General features: G+C 48.6%; 1 protein-coding gene across 2 annotated transcripts in view; it reads right to left on the bottom strand.

The window, feature by feature from the left end:
- Window positions 1–2,284: 2,284 nt before the first annotated feature.
- Window positions 2,285–18,282, bottom strand: part of Rab3 (RAS oncogene family member Rab3) — a 63,876-nt gene continuing 47,878 nt past the window's right edge. Inside the window, exons 2-4 of one of the 2 annotated variants that reach the window (XM_089553623.1) lie at window positions 10,475–10,699; window positions 7,401–7,519; window positions 2,285–3,299 (exon numbers count right to left, since the gene is read on the bottom strand). In XM_089553623.1, coding sequence (XP_089409749.1) covers window positions 2,978–3,299; window positions 7,401–7,519; window positions 10,475–10,699 — 666 coding nt within the window. In that variant the 3' untranslated portion in view covers window positions 2,285–2,977. The remainder of the gene's footprint in view (window positions 3,300–7,400; window positions 7,520–10,474; window positions 10,700–18,282) is intronic. The other variant, XM_089553618.1, reaches the window with a different exon arrangement.

Raw genomic sequence — 18,282 nt, 5'->3', positions numbered from 1 at the left:
AAGACATGCACTTTTCTTGATAGACCACGGCAGGAACAGCACTTCTGCCCATAATGTGATTTGGCGGAAGGCTTCCAGACATATGTCGATACGGGAACATCCCCACTTTCCAGCACGAAAGAGGATGTGCCAACAAAAGAGTACAGAGGATTCGAGGCTGGAAAGTGTTTGTTCTCGCACCATCCTTTCCTCAGTGACGACCGGTGTGTGACATCAACTGCCGCCACTTTTGACCGAGCGCAGCGCGATGCTCCAATGTGAACGTCGCTCTTTAGGAATGTGCCATACAGTCAATACCACTTGTGGCCTACACTAACCAAATTTGCCAACTGCCAAGATGAGCAGATTTCATAAAAAACTGCGACGCGTACAAGCAATCCCAGAAGCATAGAAATCTTGTCTCGGTAGAAGAGAGCACGCACCGACTTCTTCCGCATGCTATGACAAAGGACTTCACCCTGCTGATTCTCAATGCAAAAGTAAATGAATAAAAGGAATCAGCAATGGAACCGTATTGGACTCTCCTGGCAATCACTTGGCTAATTTCTGCAAACGCGGCGGAAAGAGTGGGAATCACTCCTGCAACTGAAGCATTTCTCCTTGGAGTTGGTGGTGGAAAACAGAATGTGTGACTTAATTGGCAGTGTGTGTTATCCTTTGATTGTTCAGTGCCGCTCTTCGGCGATGGAAAGCTGTCAGTCAAAACCAAGGACCACGAACTTTCACGAAAGGACCAAAACTTGACCGAGAAACGAGCATTCCTCACAGGCCACATAGCTTCGGGAGCACGACGACCCCACCTAGACTATACGCATCTACCATTTCGACGCACAGAGACCAGCACAGATGCTTTCACATGCTGTTTCCATCCATGTTTGGACCAAAAACTATGTCATTTGAAGTGTGCACAGCCACATTAAAAGTATACTATTTGTAACCGGTAACGTTGAATGCAGAATACAGCTTGCAGGTGCGAAGGACTGAACCACATTAGCCTTGAGCTGATCTGTCAGAGTTGCCTGAAGTGCTCAAAATCCAGTGGTAAGTAAAGTCATAGAGACCGCTGCACAATCTTTTGTATTTCGTCAGTCAGACTGAAGGCACTAACCTTCACAAGGCCTTCACCTTCTATGCTTACAATGAACATACTCGGAAGGTGGTTTAACTAAAACAGTAATTCAATCTTCTTAGGTCTTGGAAAGTACGGCGAGCCAACGCAGGTGGTTCAAGGCCGCCCTCCATGCGAACACTTTTCTCCACAGCTCTTCAGAGGGGGCGTACATAAATGCGTGCACTGCAGGCAGTAGTGGCACAAAAAAACTGCAACCAGAGTGATCGATCCCGACTTGCTGTAAAGCACACTGTGAAGCTGAGTGGTGTTTTTGAGCGCCAGCTCACAAAGGAAGCACTGTGAATAGGGAGGACTGGGTTGACTGCAAGCACATCCGAGGCCAACTGAGTTTCGCAAGCACCAGTACTTCCATTTCTCTGCAGCTCAGCGCCATACCTGTAGGCGAGATGTAGCACGACCTCGAGCTCCTCAGCGTATGACAAGTGGATCACACAAGTGTAAGCTTGCTAGACAAACCAAGCATCCCGAGCGCTGGTTCTATTCAAAGTGACCACGGCATCCGAGCCCCGATCCGACTACTAATAACGGCACAGGAAGGAGAATGGTACTTAGACAACATATTGCACACTCTGCTTTTGCATTGGCTACCTTGGTGCTTTTCCTCTTCCACCTCTCCTTCATACTCGATTCAACTGCCAGAATATACCGCGTGTTCCGTAATTATCTGTCCCTGTTACGAAAAATTCCGCTGCGCAATCTACTGAACTATATGGGCTCAAAACGCCGACTACAAGGTACCTTATGATGGTCTTCGTCTTTCGATAAGTAATTTAACATCTAAAATTGCCTGCATTTTCGGGAATCGGCGAAAAACTGCATTCAGCTGCGGCAGAACTTTTCGTCCAAGCGAGCAAAGAAGCCACTTTGACAGGTTACGCCATCTGGCGAGCAGTGAGGCAACCGACGTCACGGCTTGGGGCTGGAATGCGCACCTCGCGCAGTTTCTTCGGATGTGCGTGTCGTCTGCTCCTTGAAATTAACACCGCTCGCCAGATGGCGCAGTCTGTCAAAGTGGCTTCTTTGCTCGCCTGGACGAAAAGTTCTGCCACAGCCGAATGCAGTTTTTCGCCGATTCCTGAAAATGTAGGCAAGTTTAGATGTTAAATTACATATCGAAAGACGAAGACTATCATAAGCTACCTTGTAGTCGGCGTTTCAGCCCATACAGTCCAGTAGTTTGCGCAGGAGAATTTTTTCTAACACGGACAGACAAATACGGAACAGGCGGTACACCAAACTGACCCACTGATAGACCTTCCCGGATGCTCTACTCCTACAAGGGCACGCACACGCCTACACTGTTCAGCAGCCCTCCAGGCGCAGCTGTTCGCTCTTCTTTGCGGCAGTCAAGCTGGCAGCGGTCACAGCAGCAACAACAACAGCAAAGGAGCAGAGTTTTGCTTAGTCGGGGGAAGGTGTAGGGGACAGAGAGGGTTGCAAGGCAGAGAGGATCCCTCCAAGTCGTCCGCGCTAGTCCGGCTAGTCCGGGGCCGGATGGTGCCCGGTTCCTTCTTTCTCTGCGGAGTTATCAGGGGCTGCTACACCCAGCTCTCTTGCTTGGCCAGCTAAGCAGCTTGCCATTTCGACAAAACTACAGTGGGTTCAACACCAGTGCCGACTTTGTCTGAGGCGGTTTAGACACTGCTACTGTGCAGTGCTTCACGCAGAGGCAGCGGGGGGTGTGAAGGGGGCCATGGATTGCGCAGTGGACAAACCAGGGAAGCGGGGCGAAGGAAGTCCCGGTTCGTGACGGAGGAGCCGGGTGCAACGCGGCCCAAACCGGCCTGTCTAGTGCGGGCCGACTGGAGGGGGCGAGGGGAAGGGCGACAGAAGGGGGAGGGGGCTCTAGCACTGGCAGGAGGCGTTTGGAGGTGCGGCGGGGTTGTCGGTGAGGTGCGTGCCCTTGGCGCCGCCGCCCGCCAGGAGCGCGGGGTCCGAGTCGAGGCTCTCGGACATCTTGTCACAGATGATGTCGACGAGGCGCTCGAAGACGGCCTTGACATTGACATTCTCCTTGGCCGACGTCTCGAAGAACTCCAGTCCGAGCTGGTCCGCCAGCTGGCGACCACGCTCGGCGCTCACCACCCGCTCGTCCTCCATGTCACACTTGTTGCCCACCAGGATCACCTGGGCGTTGTCCCACGAGTAGGTCTTGATCTGCGTCACCCTGCAGGCGAACGGAAGGAAGAGCAGGTCAGCACAACATCCACTGCGGGCAGGCGAGGGATCCCTCCTCAAAGAGCCACCGCCACAGAATGCATAAACAGGACTATCAACGATAAAATGAACGGCGGCGCAACACGGACACTAACATCCGCCTTAGTGTCCTAGTTGCGCCGCCGTTCATTTTATCATGCACCAACTCGCCCCTCAGGCCATTCTTCTGGAGGACTATCAATGTTGCTAGGTGCACTAACTGCTTAACTGACTTATTACAGAGCAGATCTAAAGATCATATGTGCATGATGATCATCGTCAGCCTGACTACACCCATTGCAGGGCAAAGGCCTCTCCCACGTCTCTCCAACTGACCCTGTCCTTCGCCAGTTGCGGCCACCGTATCCCCGAAAACTTCTTGATCTCATCCGCCCACCTAACTTTCTGCCACCACCTGCTACGTTTGCCTTCTCTTGGAATCCACTCCATTACCCTTAAAGGGCCACTGCCCAGGGTCCGGACATTTTTGAAAAACAAGCCCACTGCATAGATGAGGCATCGAAGATAACCTCTGCAAAATACTAGAGCCATGCGCGCCCCGAAAAGCTGCGAAAATTCAAATCAAAGCCCGTTCGTTCTTTCCTTCCTTCAAAAATGGGCCCGGCCCACTACTCTGCACCCCGCTGACGTCAAGGGGGGCTACTTTCACTAAAGGCACTCCATTGGTGCATCGTTCTGACTGACGGGAGAAGGTTGGGCGTAGCCTTGGCGTCGCATCGTCTGCACAAGGCTTTCGCAGCGCCTTCTGTTCTGGCTCATGCCTACAAACCCGCATGAAGGAACAAAAAAAAAAAAAAAACTGCGGAGGGAGCGTGCGGCGACAGCCTTGAACCCTAGCCATAAAAAGTAAAAAAATAGTAAAACTGAGGGAGTTGGTTCGCCCCCCCCCCCTCCCCCCCCCCCCCGCCGTGATCACGTCACGAGACGTTCTGCGTACGCGCTCCCTTCTCAGATTTTTTTCTTCTATGCGAGCCCCCCAAAACAAGGTTTTAATTAGTAGTGCAGCAGAGCCTTTCCCTCGCTCGCCCACTTGACCGCTCCGCACACACACCCCTTATCTTTCGTGCATATTGCGTACGCCTTGACTCCAATGAATGACATGTGCTTTGGAGCGGAGAAAAGACAAACACACAGAACACAAACACGCATGGAGAAAAGCAAACGGGCGGTTGCCGGGTCCGCGCTTCGCCGTGTGTTTCGAACACAACCGACTTCCGCCCCTCCGCTCGTGAAACGGTGGGGAGGCCTAAAAGAAAATGAAAAGGTGGCTCGTTAACTGGGAATGACAAACAGATGTATGAAAGGATGCGCTCGCTAACAAGTCTAGGTGGTCAAGCCGATCGCGCCTCTCGATCGTTCAGTGTGCGGAGAAAATGCAAAAACCAAGAAAAGAATTCTATTGAAGGCGGGGCCATGACGTCGCCCTGTGACGCACTCCACAGACACCACGCCTCCGGCTTACACCGGAGAAGGAAGGGGTGATTTTGCCTTGCCGAGCCTACTCGACGAGGAGCGGGAGAGAAGAATTTCGAGGAGGGAATGGAAGGAGAGGAGGCTCGCTCAAAGAGAGGTAGAGAGTGTCTGCTGCGCTGGGGTGGGCACGGGCCCTTTAAGGACCAGCAGTTATATTGCCTTCGCATTACATGCCCTGCCCAAGCCCATTCCTTCCTCTTGATTTCAACTAGGATGTCATTAACCCGCGTTTGTTCACTCACCCATTCCGCCCTCTTCCGATCTCTTAACGTTACACCTATCATTTTTCTTTCCATAGCTCACTGCGCTGTCCTTAACTTAAGCTGAACCCTCTTTGTTAGCCTCCACGTTTCTGCCCCACAGGTGAGTACCGGTAAGATACAGCTGTTGTATATTTTTCTCTTGGGGATATTGGCAAACTGCCAGTCATGATCTGAGAGAACCTGCCATATACGCTCCACCCCGTTCTTATTCTTTTAGTTATTTCCTTCTCATGATCCGGATCAGCGGTCACTACCTGCCCTAAGTAGACATATTCTGTTACTACTTCCAGCACCTCGCTACCAATTGCGAACTGCTGTTCCCTTGCTAGGCTGTTGAACATTACTATGTGCACGCCACACCAAATACACTGTACATACCTAGTGGACGTTCTAACTACACACGAACGTCTGAGCCTGGCATGAAGAACACTACAGATGGAGTGGAGGTCTCATAATTTGGCTAACATAAGACACAGCAGTTCGTCCTTTAAATGTCCCATGGACGTCATTGGAATGATTCTGCAACTTGTCGGAATCTGTAAACACCTAAGTGAATGAAGTACACTGTGAGACAATGTGGAAGATAGCACCACTCTATCTGTTCAACGATTTATCACCTCACTGTGTAAACAACAGCTCCCGACTTATGACCTCCCATAAATGGCACACCAACAAACAGCTGACCATGATGACAAGCAATTTTAGCGGTAGTATGAGGCCAACATAATTCTTTTGCTATTGCTTAAATAACAAGAAAACTAAGACCAAAACTTAGGCCGCTGATGCCTGCTCTAGGCCTTAATGCCATAGACCTCCAGTAGTTGCACCCTCCAAAACAGCTCGGCTCATGTTGCAGCCTGAATTCCAGTCAGTTAGCATCAAACTGAACAACACAGGCTACCTTTATATCAATATGTGGAGCAAAAGCTGCAACGTCACAACACTGTCCTTAGTTTTGAAGCAGTGTTGTAACCCTAAGTCTCCAAGAAACATTTCATGCATGTCCGGTGGACATCCAAAAGACATTCAAGGATGGCTGTTAGACTGTTGAGGGAGATACAAGCATTTCCTGGAGTGGTGACACTTTTTCAGGCCAAAACACCTTGCCCTCAGCTTATTTTCCTCCACACAACTATAAAAGGGCCCTACCAGGGGTGCTCCTACAGCATATGAATAGAACTTCACAGGATTCTGTGTTGAACTGTCGACATAATTACGTTTCTTTTTCATACAAAACCGTACATACCCTGCATGCTAGACCTTCAAAAACACATGCTCAGGGGCATGCTTAGTGTACCACAGGAGCATCAAGCAGGGTCAGAAGATCAGTAGCAAGTGAAGATATAAATGCTTGAACAGACTGTCTTTTTAGGCTTCAGGTGAAATTCGCCTGCCTCACAGCAGCACAATTCACTTGTGGAACATAACTGGTTCTGTGTAAAGTAACAAGAGCCCTCTTAGGCTTCGCAAGGCTTAGTTTGGTTTATGGGGTTTAACGTCCCAAAGCGACTCAGGCTATGAGGGACGCCGTAGTGAAGGGCTCCGTGAATTTCGACCACCTGGGGTTCTTCAACGTGCACTGACATCGCACAGTACACTGCCTCTAGAATTTTGCCTTCGTCGAAATTCAACCGCTGCACAAGGACAACTGCACTAGAGGTCTACCAGTCAAAGTGGAAACACTGCTTTAAAAGACATAGGCACATATGTGAATGACTATACCTGGATACCACGTATGCCACGCATTATGCAAGTGCATATCCATTGCAGCTTCAGAACACATTTCAACGTGATAGCGTTAAAGAGCTCGTGTCCCAGAAGATTCGGCATTGGCGTCGCTGACCGCGAGCGAAAAATTCATGAAAAGTCTCCAGAGAAGCAACCTAGGAGGGAGGTGGGCCACCTAGGTCACATGACCTTGTGCCATAATCACAACCTGCCCACCGTAGCAGGTGGCAATTAAATTAATGATAGGTCGCAAGAGGTTGCACGGGAAGAGCAACCTGGGAAGCACAAGCCCCACCGGTGGCAGCACCTGCCATCCCAGGGCAGTGGTGCATTGCTTAACTGCTGCACCACTGCGCCAGGAGTGGTATGAGGACTCCCAGGGGATCTACGAACGTAAAGTAGAGAATGACCAATTCTGCATATACAGGCATTAGTACGTTAACGCTACCGCGCCATACCCTTAAATTGGTGCTTAAGTGTCCCCTTCATTTTGTCATTTTTTTTGTGTCTTCATAACTAAACATCAAATTTTATCAAACATTTCAATAGCTTGCTTAAGGACATGCGGCACAGTGGGCGTTACTCACCAGTCTTGAACACTGTTGAAAGATTCTTCGTTAGTGACGTCGTACATTAGGATGAAACCCATAGCCCCACGGTAATAGGCTGTCGTGATTGTTCGATAGCGCTCCTGGCCAGCCGTGTCCTGCAGGAAAAGACCACCATAAGAACAGCAGCCGCACAAGGGTGTGGAGAGGGTAGCAGAGGAAGAGCTCACCAACATTGCATAGAATGCCTGCCCACAAAACAGATGCTTGAATGGGAAAGGATTGTGAGTCAGCTCACGCGATGAAAAAAAAGAAAAAAAGAGATTACACACAACAGCTTAGCGTGTAATCTGCAAAGGAGACCCGATGTTGCCAAGCAGCTCTACCTCTATTCTCCTTTTCACAGATAATAAAGTTCAATGCTGCCAAAGCAGGCAGGCCTATTCACATTGGCTGCACACGTGCCCAGAAAGTAGTTCGCCATATGTCCAAGGTATCTTTCTTTCTTTGCAAGCATCTTTCTTTGTGACAAAGCTCAAATGTTATCACCTGCAATGTCCTGGACTTCGTCTTACCGCTTATCATATTTTCACCCTGCCGTTACTGAGACCTTGAGACGTAAGAGCAATATGTCGCAGAGTGATATGCGGCAGGCATGCCAATTCACTCCAGTTTCGTCTACACTCAAAAGTAGTTCACCATCAGAAAAAAAATGACGGATTTAGCATGGTTAGGCCAAATACGAATTATGTGCAAATGCGATAGCGGTGTGTTCTGGATCTATTGTGCACAGATGGAAGTGGATAAAGACAACGACATCCAAAGTGCGATGCAAGAGACGGGTAGTTAAACACACAGGATGTTCGGCTATGGAAATGACATATACTGGTTTGATACAGTCGCCAGCGAAGCTGATCTGTTCAAGCTGCCATGGATTCGAAACCCACTTTGTGGCCATAGGGTGTTTTGCCATAAAGTGTTTTGCATAGCTGGCCATAAAGCGTTTGGGCAGGTTGCGACATGCCCACCGTGGTAGGTGGGCCACTTACTGGAGACTTTGGACAGGCAAGCATCACGGAAATCTGCGACTGGGGCTAGGGCTCAATAACTGAATAGCTGAGTGCTCTGACTGTGATCTGCAATGCCTAGCATGTTAGTCTCTACACACCTCCATATCTGCGTATAAGCCCACACTGAGACCTCGAGAAGAATGAAAGATAAGTGGCCGAGTAATATGCTTTTGCGGGTGCATCACTTGTGCAGCTCCCACAATGCTGCACGTTAAATGTGAAACAGAGTACAGTAAAGTCTACCATACACAGCCAGTATGTGTGAATCTATAAAGAGCTGAGCTCCAGAGTTCCAGAGTTTCTTGCCCTCCCAAAGAGCAAGGAGGCTGTAATGACAGCTACACTGCACTTCTCCAATGAATCCCAATGCATTCGCCAAAATCCCAGGCATGTTCAGTTTGGCTGCACCTGATGCACCATTTCAAGAAGTGCAGCACTGCTGTGTTCATTTTGAAAAAGTGCGCACCTCGTGCTATACAAACACACCCTGCTGTCTTGCACTCACTGAAATGAAAGCATGATGAAATGATAAAAGCATGATGAAAGCATGATGAAAGAATGATAAAAGCAAAATGAAATGAAAAGAAAGAGCGATTTCTTGGGGCTGGCTAATAGCAAACTTCATCATAATTTGCTAAGTAAAGTCCCAAGCTGTTGGCGGCTATTCATGTACAGTACAGTCCACTGTTAAAGGGAACATGCGATCGCGTGGCCTCGGCGCTTCACGAAGCCCTGCTGCCTAAATGCGGCGAGAACAGGCGGCATGAAGCGCATGCGCGGAGACACCAGCCGCCATGCTTACTGCACATGCGTCTTGTGCCGACAACTCCCACAAATTCTCGGTGGCAGCGGTCCGCGAAGCGCTGAGGCCACACGATCGCATGTTCCCTTTAACAGTGGACCGTACTGTACGTGGGCAAACTTCATCATAATTTGCTGTGTAAAGTTCCGAGCTGTTGGTGGCTATTCATGTACGTGGCACCCAGCTGATTTCAATCCGGTGGTGACACCATGGCAAGTGTACAACCAAGCCTGCACTTGTTCATTCTGTTTTGGAAGCAGATGCTCAGTGCTAGTGCAAAGCTGCACTTAAGCTGCATGAGCTGGTGCGGCACATTCGTGGCACCGCCCTGGAACTTCATGAAGCTAGTGGAGCGAGAGTGCAGCCAAATCGAACAGACCTCCTGTTTTACAAAGCTCAGCATCAGCTTCAAGCCACACATTACCTGTCGCTTTCTGAAGACATACGAGAACAGTGTGCTCAGAAAGTTGCTTATCAAAGCAAGACAAGAAATGTTCACTCATTACAAAATACAGTGCAACTCTCCAACGCCCTGCTTACTGAATGGAAGGCCCTCCTAAACCGCTAGTACTGAGAAGCACCTCATATTCACTACAGAGCATCTCCTTTCAAAAGACTTGTGCGCCTCAAGCTTGTTATTAAAATCACCATGTCTGCCACATGAAAAGCTTTTTCTGGGCTTAAGAGAATCAAAAATTGAGACAGAGGTGCACAGTGTAGTTTTATGCATGGCAGACAAGATGGACAATGATTTCTCATCATACTACCACTTTGTCAAGCAAAATGCTAGCCTCTTCAAATGCTACAAAACCAGACTTGTACACAATTTGCACCTCTGCCTAGTAACTAAACTTCATTTATGATTGCCCACCTGCAAAGGAACCCTATACACACTTTACAAGGCTCCAGAGTGTTCGGGTGACGATTACGAACGTGCTTATCAAATTGTGCACAGATTGTTTTCAACCTGTTTCCGTAACATATATGTGTATACACAAGTCAAGCACTGAGCATGAAAATAGTCTGTGTTGAGTAGCTCCTAGTTTCGTTTTTATTTATGGGTAACAAAACACAAGCCTGCTTCCAATGTGCGCGACTATGTATGTACCTTGTACACAAACACAACCTTCAATGCTTTTTTGCACATTTCTGTGGAAAACGCCCAAACACTTCCCATGCTTGCAAACAATAAAGTAAAAAGAAAAATGCAGCCCATCCTTGCAAGAGTGGCAGTGGCTCACCCATATTTGGAGCTTGACCCTCTTGTCATGTCGGAAGACGGTCTTGACCTTGAAGTCTATGCCTACCGTAGAGACAAAGGCTGACGTGAAGGAGTCATCAGCATAGCGGAACAAGAACGATGTCTTCCCCACACTGCTGTTGCCAATTATGAGGATTTTGAACATGTAGTCGAAGTTCTGGTCTACTGCGTCCTTTTGCCATTTTTGGTCCTGCGTTCCGGCCATCTGTGAGGGGAACAGAGGAAAAGAGACATGCCAAAGGGGAGGTCAAAAGGCTCAGACTTTGTTCCGACCTCTTCTCGACAACGCCAGAAATCATTCAGCTAGTTTTAGGAAGCGTTTCACGGAGTGTTAGCATCAGTGACACTTGACCATGTAGCTAGGGCCCAGAGAACATTATGACTGCTAATGAACTGCACTGTGCGAGAGCTTGTAATTTCGTGCAGGTGCAAGCCATGCTGCATTATTGGTCAACTGCAGCATAATCTTGCTGCATAACTGATTACAATTACAAGATGGCACGGTAAATTGGTTGAGGAAAGGAAATGGCGCAGTATCTGTCTCACATATATCAGCAGGCACATAAACCACGGACACCTGAACCGCGCCACGCCGTAAGGGAAGGGAGGAAGGTAGGAGTGAAGGACAGAGAGAAAGAGGTCATGATTTTTTTTTTTTAGTGCTCTGGCCAAAACACATTAGGCACAGTGTGCTGAATTTTCAGGTTGTTTTTCTAGCCACAGTGGATGATAACAGCCAGACGGTAGGAAAACTTAGATGCAGCAATGCTTAAGGCTACGTCTAATGCGCTGTCACATCCACACTATGGGACGTTAGCAAGACAAGAATGTTCACCTATGTTCAATGCGACCTTCCAGTGACAAACTTTTGTTAATGGCCAATTTCAGATTTCATATGAACATAAAGAAAAATGCAGATAAGCTCTCCATAAGCTTAACAACAGTTAATGAGCAAGAATGGGAAACCAATCACTGGTCTGGTCAACCATCAACAACCCCAAAAACCACCAATAACACCCAAATGCACATTTATAAACAGCAGAAGTCTCACTGTGAACCAAAGGTATGAATGTGAGACAAATGCACCACAAGTCTCTATAGCATAATGTGTGACTCATTCTCCCAGAGCACCATGATGGGCAAACAGTCAAGCGGGATGCGGATACGAGGCTGAAGGGCCAACCTTTGAACTGCTGTACGTATTTTGATGACGTTTTTCAGAGATTATGTATTCTTATGTTATTAGCACATAAACAAATTTTAATACTGCATCAAATGTGAAAAATGTTCGCGTCACAATGAGCTTGAGAATACGTGAGTTTAGAAAAACTGCCACTTGAAAAATACTTGTAATTTGTTCACTCTCTTTCAGCACAGGTGGCAGCCCGAGAAAAGTCCCCTGTACAGGATAAGGGAAAGAAGAGATTGTGGTTTTATGAGCATTTTTTTAAAAATTACATCACTTAAAAACGATTCTAGTTCTTTTGCTTTCACTGCTAATTAAAAATCTGACCTCTTCTGTCATACTTAAATATCCAAACCATGAGCACGATAGGTACCTTTGTCTTGATCTCTACAAAATTTTGGTCCAGAAAGCACCTTGAAAGCAAATTTTGGCTGTGCAATATAGAAACAATATTTTTCCTATATGTGCAGTTAGACACAAAATGCGAACTACGGAAACAGAGTTCAGAGATTAGAACAACAAGTTTCTTTTTTTTTTTTTGTGGCACGCCTTTTTCCTCAATTAAAGCCCTTGACACATATGCAAGACCTATTTCTTTGACACGCTACCCAGAGGCAATTACTTGCAGTTATTGTCACTTATTCTTATGCTTTTGAACTGCAAAGCGGCTTCTTGGAAACTCATCGAAATAAGCTAACCAGTAAAGATGAGCAGCACGGGCAACCATTAGAGTTAAACTAACACCTTAAGACAAATAAAAGTTGGAATTTATCTTCAAACATTACATGATGCATTTCCGCTATTCACAGCATTAGGCTCGTCTTGCCTGTCAATCACGTCTTTTAAGGGCAGCTTGATTAATGTGTTTCTGGTGCAGTCCTGACACAACACCTAAACCGGCTAGAAAGGGCAAAAACAAAATACGATGTGCCTTTTTTCCACTGCAGTGAGCATTGGAAAAAACGTTTTTGGGCCCTGTCGGTGACACCTCACATGCCACCTTCACGGAAAAAAAAGTTGTTTTCTACGTTTCCAGAATGTAGATCACAATCAAACTTATCACATATGTTCCTTATTAGTTTATGAACCTTGCATAACCAAAATCTAAGAATGACGATTCTTTTTCACCAAAATAAATGTTTTGGCCCGCATCCCCTCCTGAATAGGTAAGATTATTTTTGTTCATAATAGGACCGTCAAAAACACTGCATTAGTGTCAGAAATCCCCTTCAATACAATGCCAGGCAGCAATATGCAAATACAATGGCCAATGGTGAAGTTACTAATGGTGATACCGCTGATATGCTTACATCTGCTGCCACATGCAAATAAGAAGTCAACAAGGGAAGTTTAACAATGCGGCTTCAAGCCCAGTGGACAAACCATCTGAATTTGTGCTTTCAGGTTTATCCACATTCCAAAGTATGACAGAAAGTTAGGTGGGCAGATGAGATTAAGAAATTTGTGGGAATATGGTGGCCGCAGCTGCCGAAGGACAGGGTTAATTGGAGAGACATGGGCGAGGCCTTTGCCCTGCAGTGGGTGTAGTCAGGCTGATGATGATGATGATGTTGTTTTCAGGTATGCGACTGCTATGAGCACCATCGATATAAGCTTCTCACGTTGAAATTTCACAGAATGCAATAACAAATCAGCCTGGTAATGTGACCCAACATGCAAACTAAATATCTAAATTTAAGTTTCTCAAAAAACCTAGTGTCAATCTGCATTCCACGGCCGCTTATCACAAAACCTGGATTCAGCAAGAGCCGGTTTAATGGCTCTCGAGGAGACACTGCAGGTCATGAGAAATTTTCCGCTTGACACCAAACGACGACAGAGGAGCCTGACATGAACGCGAGCAGTAGTCATTTTCTGCGGCGCAGCGCTGGCCCACTTCGACCCGTTTTCCACAGGCAGGAAAATCTCCTTCACAAAGAATGCCCGACCTAGTTCGGTGAGTGGCAGCCCTATCAGAGATCCCAGCTCCATAATGCGTGACCTCAATACGCCGCTCCGTCTTCAACCGTGACACGATACAAAAGGACTTAGAGGCGACGGGAAAGAAACAGATAAGGAAAGACGGAAAAAAAGAAAGAAACAGATAAGGAAGACGAACAAATAACGAGAGTCGAAAAGAGCAGACAGCCCGACAGCATGAAAGGCATCGGACGAAAGAAAAAGCGATTGCTCGACCCAATAAAAGTGCGCGCTCGCCTCCCTCCACCCCGGCTCGCATCGACCACGCGTACAGCTGAACACTGCCAGCATCGGGGCGCTGCGCCCGTGACCCAGATCCGTGCCGGAGGGGGTGGGAATCCGGGGCACGCGCCCCACGTTAGGCCTAACCGGCCCGGCGTCGGCACGCGCGTCCCGAGCCGCATTTTCTGCCTTCTTTATCGGCTCCCCTTCAACGCGCGCGTGCGCGTCGTCTGCTGCCGCCAACCGCACGAGTGCGCCGCAGTTTCAAACGCGCTTTCCCTCTCCCCCCTAAACTCCCCTGCTTTCCCTCTCCCCATCTATCTCTCTCCCGCCCCTTCCTCCTCCCTCATCCTCCTCTCTTCGCGACAACCGCGGACCGGTCTATAAATAGGCGCGCCACGGGTGGGCGCCGGGTCAGCCGAAGAGAAGGAACTGCCGAGGCCGAACAAAGAGAGTCGGCGGCAAATGCCAGCCAACTGAGAAGTCGGCTCCGCCCCGGCGATGGTGTGCCCGCAGAGAAGACAGCTTTACAGGCACCCGCACTACGCGCGCTTTCTTTTCAAATTCCCTGCCGCACACTGTTTGCTACCTCAAGCCCGGATGAACCAGACCAGACGAGTGCGGAGGTTTGGAGGCAAAAGAAAGTTCGCGCCCTTTAATCGTGCCAGTTGCGAAAGACCGCCCAGACACTCCGTGTTTTAAAACCCACAACGCTGGCTGGCTCACAAACTGCAGGTTTAAAAACTATCGCGCATCGGCCGAAGTCTAACGGGATGCTCACGGGCAACTGCTCAAAAGTTGCAAAATGGAGCTTTTATTTCGAGCCGGTTACCGTGTGGTACGGTGTATGGAGTTTAACGTTAGAACGATGCACATGGGCTATGGAGGACAGCGTAGAGTAGAGTTCCGGATTAGTATAGTCCCACCTGGGGTTCTTTACCGTGCGCTGGCATCGCAAAGCATGTTTTGAGCAGCTAATATGAGTGCCAAGAGTGGCGCGATGATCCGCTAACATCCGAATTTTGGCCAAATGATAACGCCGGTTTTTGATACGGGAACTTCACCGGTGCAACCAATGGACTCAGGTACACATGACGCCCCTGGCTGTTAGCTTTATAAGGGCACATGAATAGAAAAAAAAAAAAAACAACGGCCAGATTCTGAAACCGAGCTCCGCAGCAACCGCTACTACTATGAACAAGAACCTCTTGCAGAAAACGACGCCGACAAAAAGAAGAAGTTTTATCGTGAGAAACTTTCGCTTCGCGAGTTGGTCTACTTGGATCAATAGCAGACGACGAACAACGAAAGGAAAATCGAGACGCTGTCTGCGACACACAGAAAAAAAAAAGCACGAGGTTTATGCTGGCTTACCTCCTAGCATGCCCTTCGCAGCGGCCTCTAAACTCAACCGTCAAGTCAGAAATGCTAGCTAGTATAGTCGCCACAGCTTACGGATATGCGCCGTCGCGTCAACACACGCGCACACAAACACACGCGCGCGCGCACACACACAAACGCACACGCCCCGCCGCGGTGGCTCAATGGTTACGGCGCTCGGCTGCTGGCCCGAAAGACGCGGGTTCGATCCCGGCCGCGGCGGCTGAATTTCGATGAAGGCGAAATTCTAGAGGCCCGTGTGCTGTGCGATGTCAGTGCACGTTAAAGAACCCCAGGTGATGGAAATTTCCGGAGTCCTTCACTACGGCGTCTCTCATAGCCTGAGTCGCTTTGGGACGTTAAACCCTAATAAACACACACACACACACACACACACACACACACACACACACACACACACACACACACACACACACACACACACACACACACACACACACACACACACACACACACACACACACACACACACACACACACACACACACACACACAAAGTAGAAAAACAGAGGACAGAGCAAGACACAAAAATTCTGCAGTTCTAGGTTTAGCTCCTAAGCGCATTATTCAAGCGAGAGCTGTTAAAGGGAGACTGAAGCACTTTTTCTGAAAATCGGGCTGGCAGCGGCATCCTATAGTTTTTCACGCTGTATACTGGAATATCGCATCCAAATAAGGCAAAAACAAGCGCGAATTGCCTTTTTAGCGGAAATATGCGGCCTGTGCCGCGGAGCACGCCGCGCGGCGCGCCGCCGCCCGTGATTGGTCAAGAGAGGTCGTGACGTCACTTTGAGGACTGGAGAAGCTGCCGATGCGGAGCCGGCGCTGCGTTGAGGGCAGATCGCAGCTTTCCGTGTCGTTGTAAAAGAGAATACGGCGAGTATTTTTTTTTTACTGACCACCGAAGAAAAGGATACTACAGTTTGCTCATTCCACGTATCGCCTGAAACCAAGAAAGACACAAGCAAAAAATTCTATGCCTAGCACAAGCATACGCCAGCGTCAAAGACGCGATGCAGACCATGCGTAAAAGATGCCAGCACAACCTCGGCTCGTATTCTCGGAAAGGAAGGGGTGCGAACAATGCTCAAGTCAATTACCACCACCGGACGCCTCCTGGCTCGCCCGGAAGAGCGTCATCCTAAAGAAAAGGCCCAAAGCACTGTGTACAAAAAATCCTGTTCTCAGTACCCGGCGTTGCAGGCTGGGGCAAGAAAGTATTTCAAGGAAACGATGAAGGAGCACAAAGTTGGTGTCAAAATTAGCGAAGCGCAGTGGCCAAGCACTGCGAGGCATGTGACCACAAGATAGTGACGCAATCATGGTGTGCTGGAAACCAAGCCAAATACGCGCACAAATACGCTTCACTCCTGGCGCGTTCAGCAGATGCCAGAAAATATTAATCGCTGCCTCGGAAACGTTCGCCCTTCCTAGATTTGCAGTTTAGGTTCAGTGAAGTAGTTGCCAACTATATGTGTGTTTAAAAGCCAAGCTAGCTGCAACTCGCCCGCTGTCACAACTTGATGAAGAAACCGAGTAAGGTTGCGGCGTTTTTTTGCAAAAACTCGGTTGGCATTCATTTCTCTCATAAATTTGCATCCGAAATCAACGTCGAACGCTTTCATTTTAATTTCTTAGCTAGGATTAAACGAGATGCCGCATATGAAGTGCTTCGATGCTTGCTTGCTTTGCTTTATTGTGCTTTGCTCTGCTTGCTTGCTTGCTTGCTTGCTTGGACACGTCGAACCGAGTATAAAATCACTAACCGAGCCTGGCTGAGCACGTCTCAGGTGGTCTGGCCGCACCTAAGCGGAGGAGAGCGACACATGCTTAAGCCTCTATAAGGTTTCTTCAGGGGCTAAGTGAGCATGTTTCTACTTTTAAAAGAGGCGCTTCTTCGGAATGGTGACACGCCTCTTATGCGCGAGGAAATCAATGGAACTGTGTCATGGTTCAGCCGCGGCTTTTCGACAGAAATCTCCAGAGATCACACTAGGACAAGCTCTGCCTGTAGCCGCTCTTACGAAAGTGTTTCGAGCAGAGTAAGCTTGCTTTAGTCGGCTTGAATTCTTCGTCACAGAAGCGAGCGGTTGCGCTGCGAGCTTGTGATCTTGCGGAAAACAGTGGAAGACGACACAGTCGCGCCCGTAGTTGTTCGTGGACACGAACGCAGAGTAGTGCCTGTTGAATCTGATTCTCAAGGTCAGCTGACACGCTTTGTACGTCACAACGCACGCAGTACGAGGAACAACGCATGCAGCACGAGAAACAACGCGCGCTGAAAGCGCGCTCGGGTGCGCCGAAGCATCCCCGGCTCCTCAACATGACGTCACGCTGGCCGACATGGACGAGGTTTCCCTCTCCGCTGTTCCCCTCTCCTGCGCTCGCGCGGGGCGCGGGAAATTTAAACATCGCATTTTTAATTGGTGATTGCGCCACTGTTTTAGCCAAAATCGAAAAAATAATTTCACAGACGTGATCAGCAATGACAGTACTTCAAAACCCTAGAAGGTTAGCTGATTCGAAAACCGCCTCAGTATCCCTTTAAACTGCGCCCCGTGCTGCCCGTGTCGCCCTCGGGTGTTCGGTTCTGAGGTCGGGCACGCCTGGTTCGCGCTGGCGCTTTCTGCCGCGAGACGGGTTGCTGAGCCTCACTGGCATCAGTGCGGCGCCAGCATAGAGAGGCTCCCATAAACAGATCTCGCTGCAAGACATACAGGACGAACATGTGACCAGACTGGATGAAGTTGAAGTGTTCATCTTTCGTGTGCCCGTTCCTTACCTAGGCATTTTTTTAGGCCTTCAAGGCCAATAACCCCCTTTCTCTCTCTCTCCGATAAATTACATGTCATGGCGTATATGTCCAAAAACAATAAAAAGACGCATGTCGGTCAAATGTTTTTAGGGGAATCCCCCAAGGTGGAGTAAATTTGTAATAAGGGAGTAATTACTCATTGACGTCCACCCGAGCGCAGCCATACGGCTACAAAGAAAAGTCC

Source organism: Amblyomma mixtum, chromosome 1, assembly GCF_055824585.1.
Source record: "Amblyomma mixtum isolate Tamu chromosome 1, ASM5582458v1, whole genome shotgun sequence".
Lineage (NCBI taxonomy): Eukaryota > Metazoa > Arthropoda > Arachnida > Ixodida > Ixodidae > Amblyomma > Amblyomma mixtum.
The sequence above is the reverse complement of the archived record's forward strand: the minus strand, read 5'-3'. Positions and strand labels throughout refer to the sequence as shown.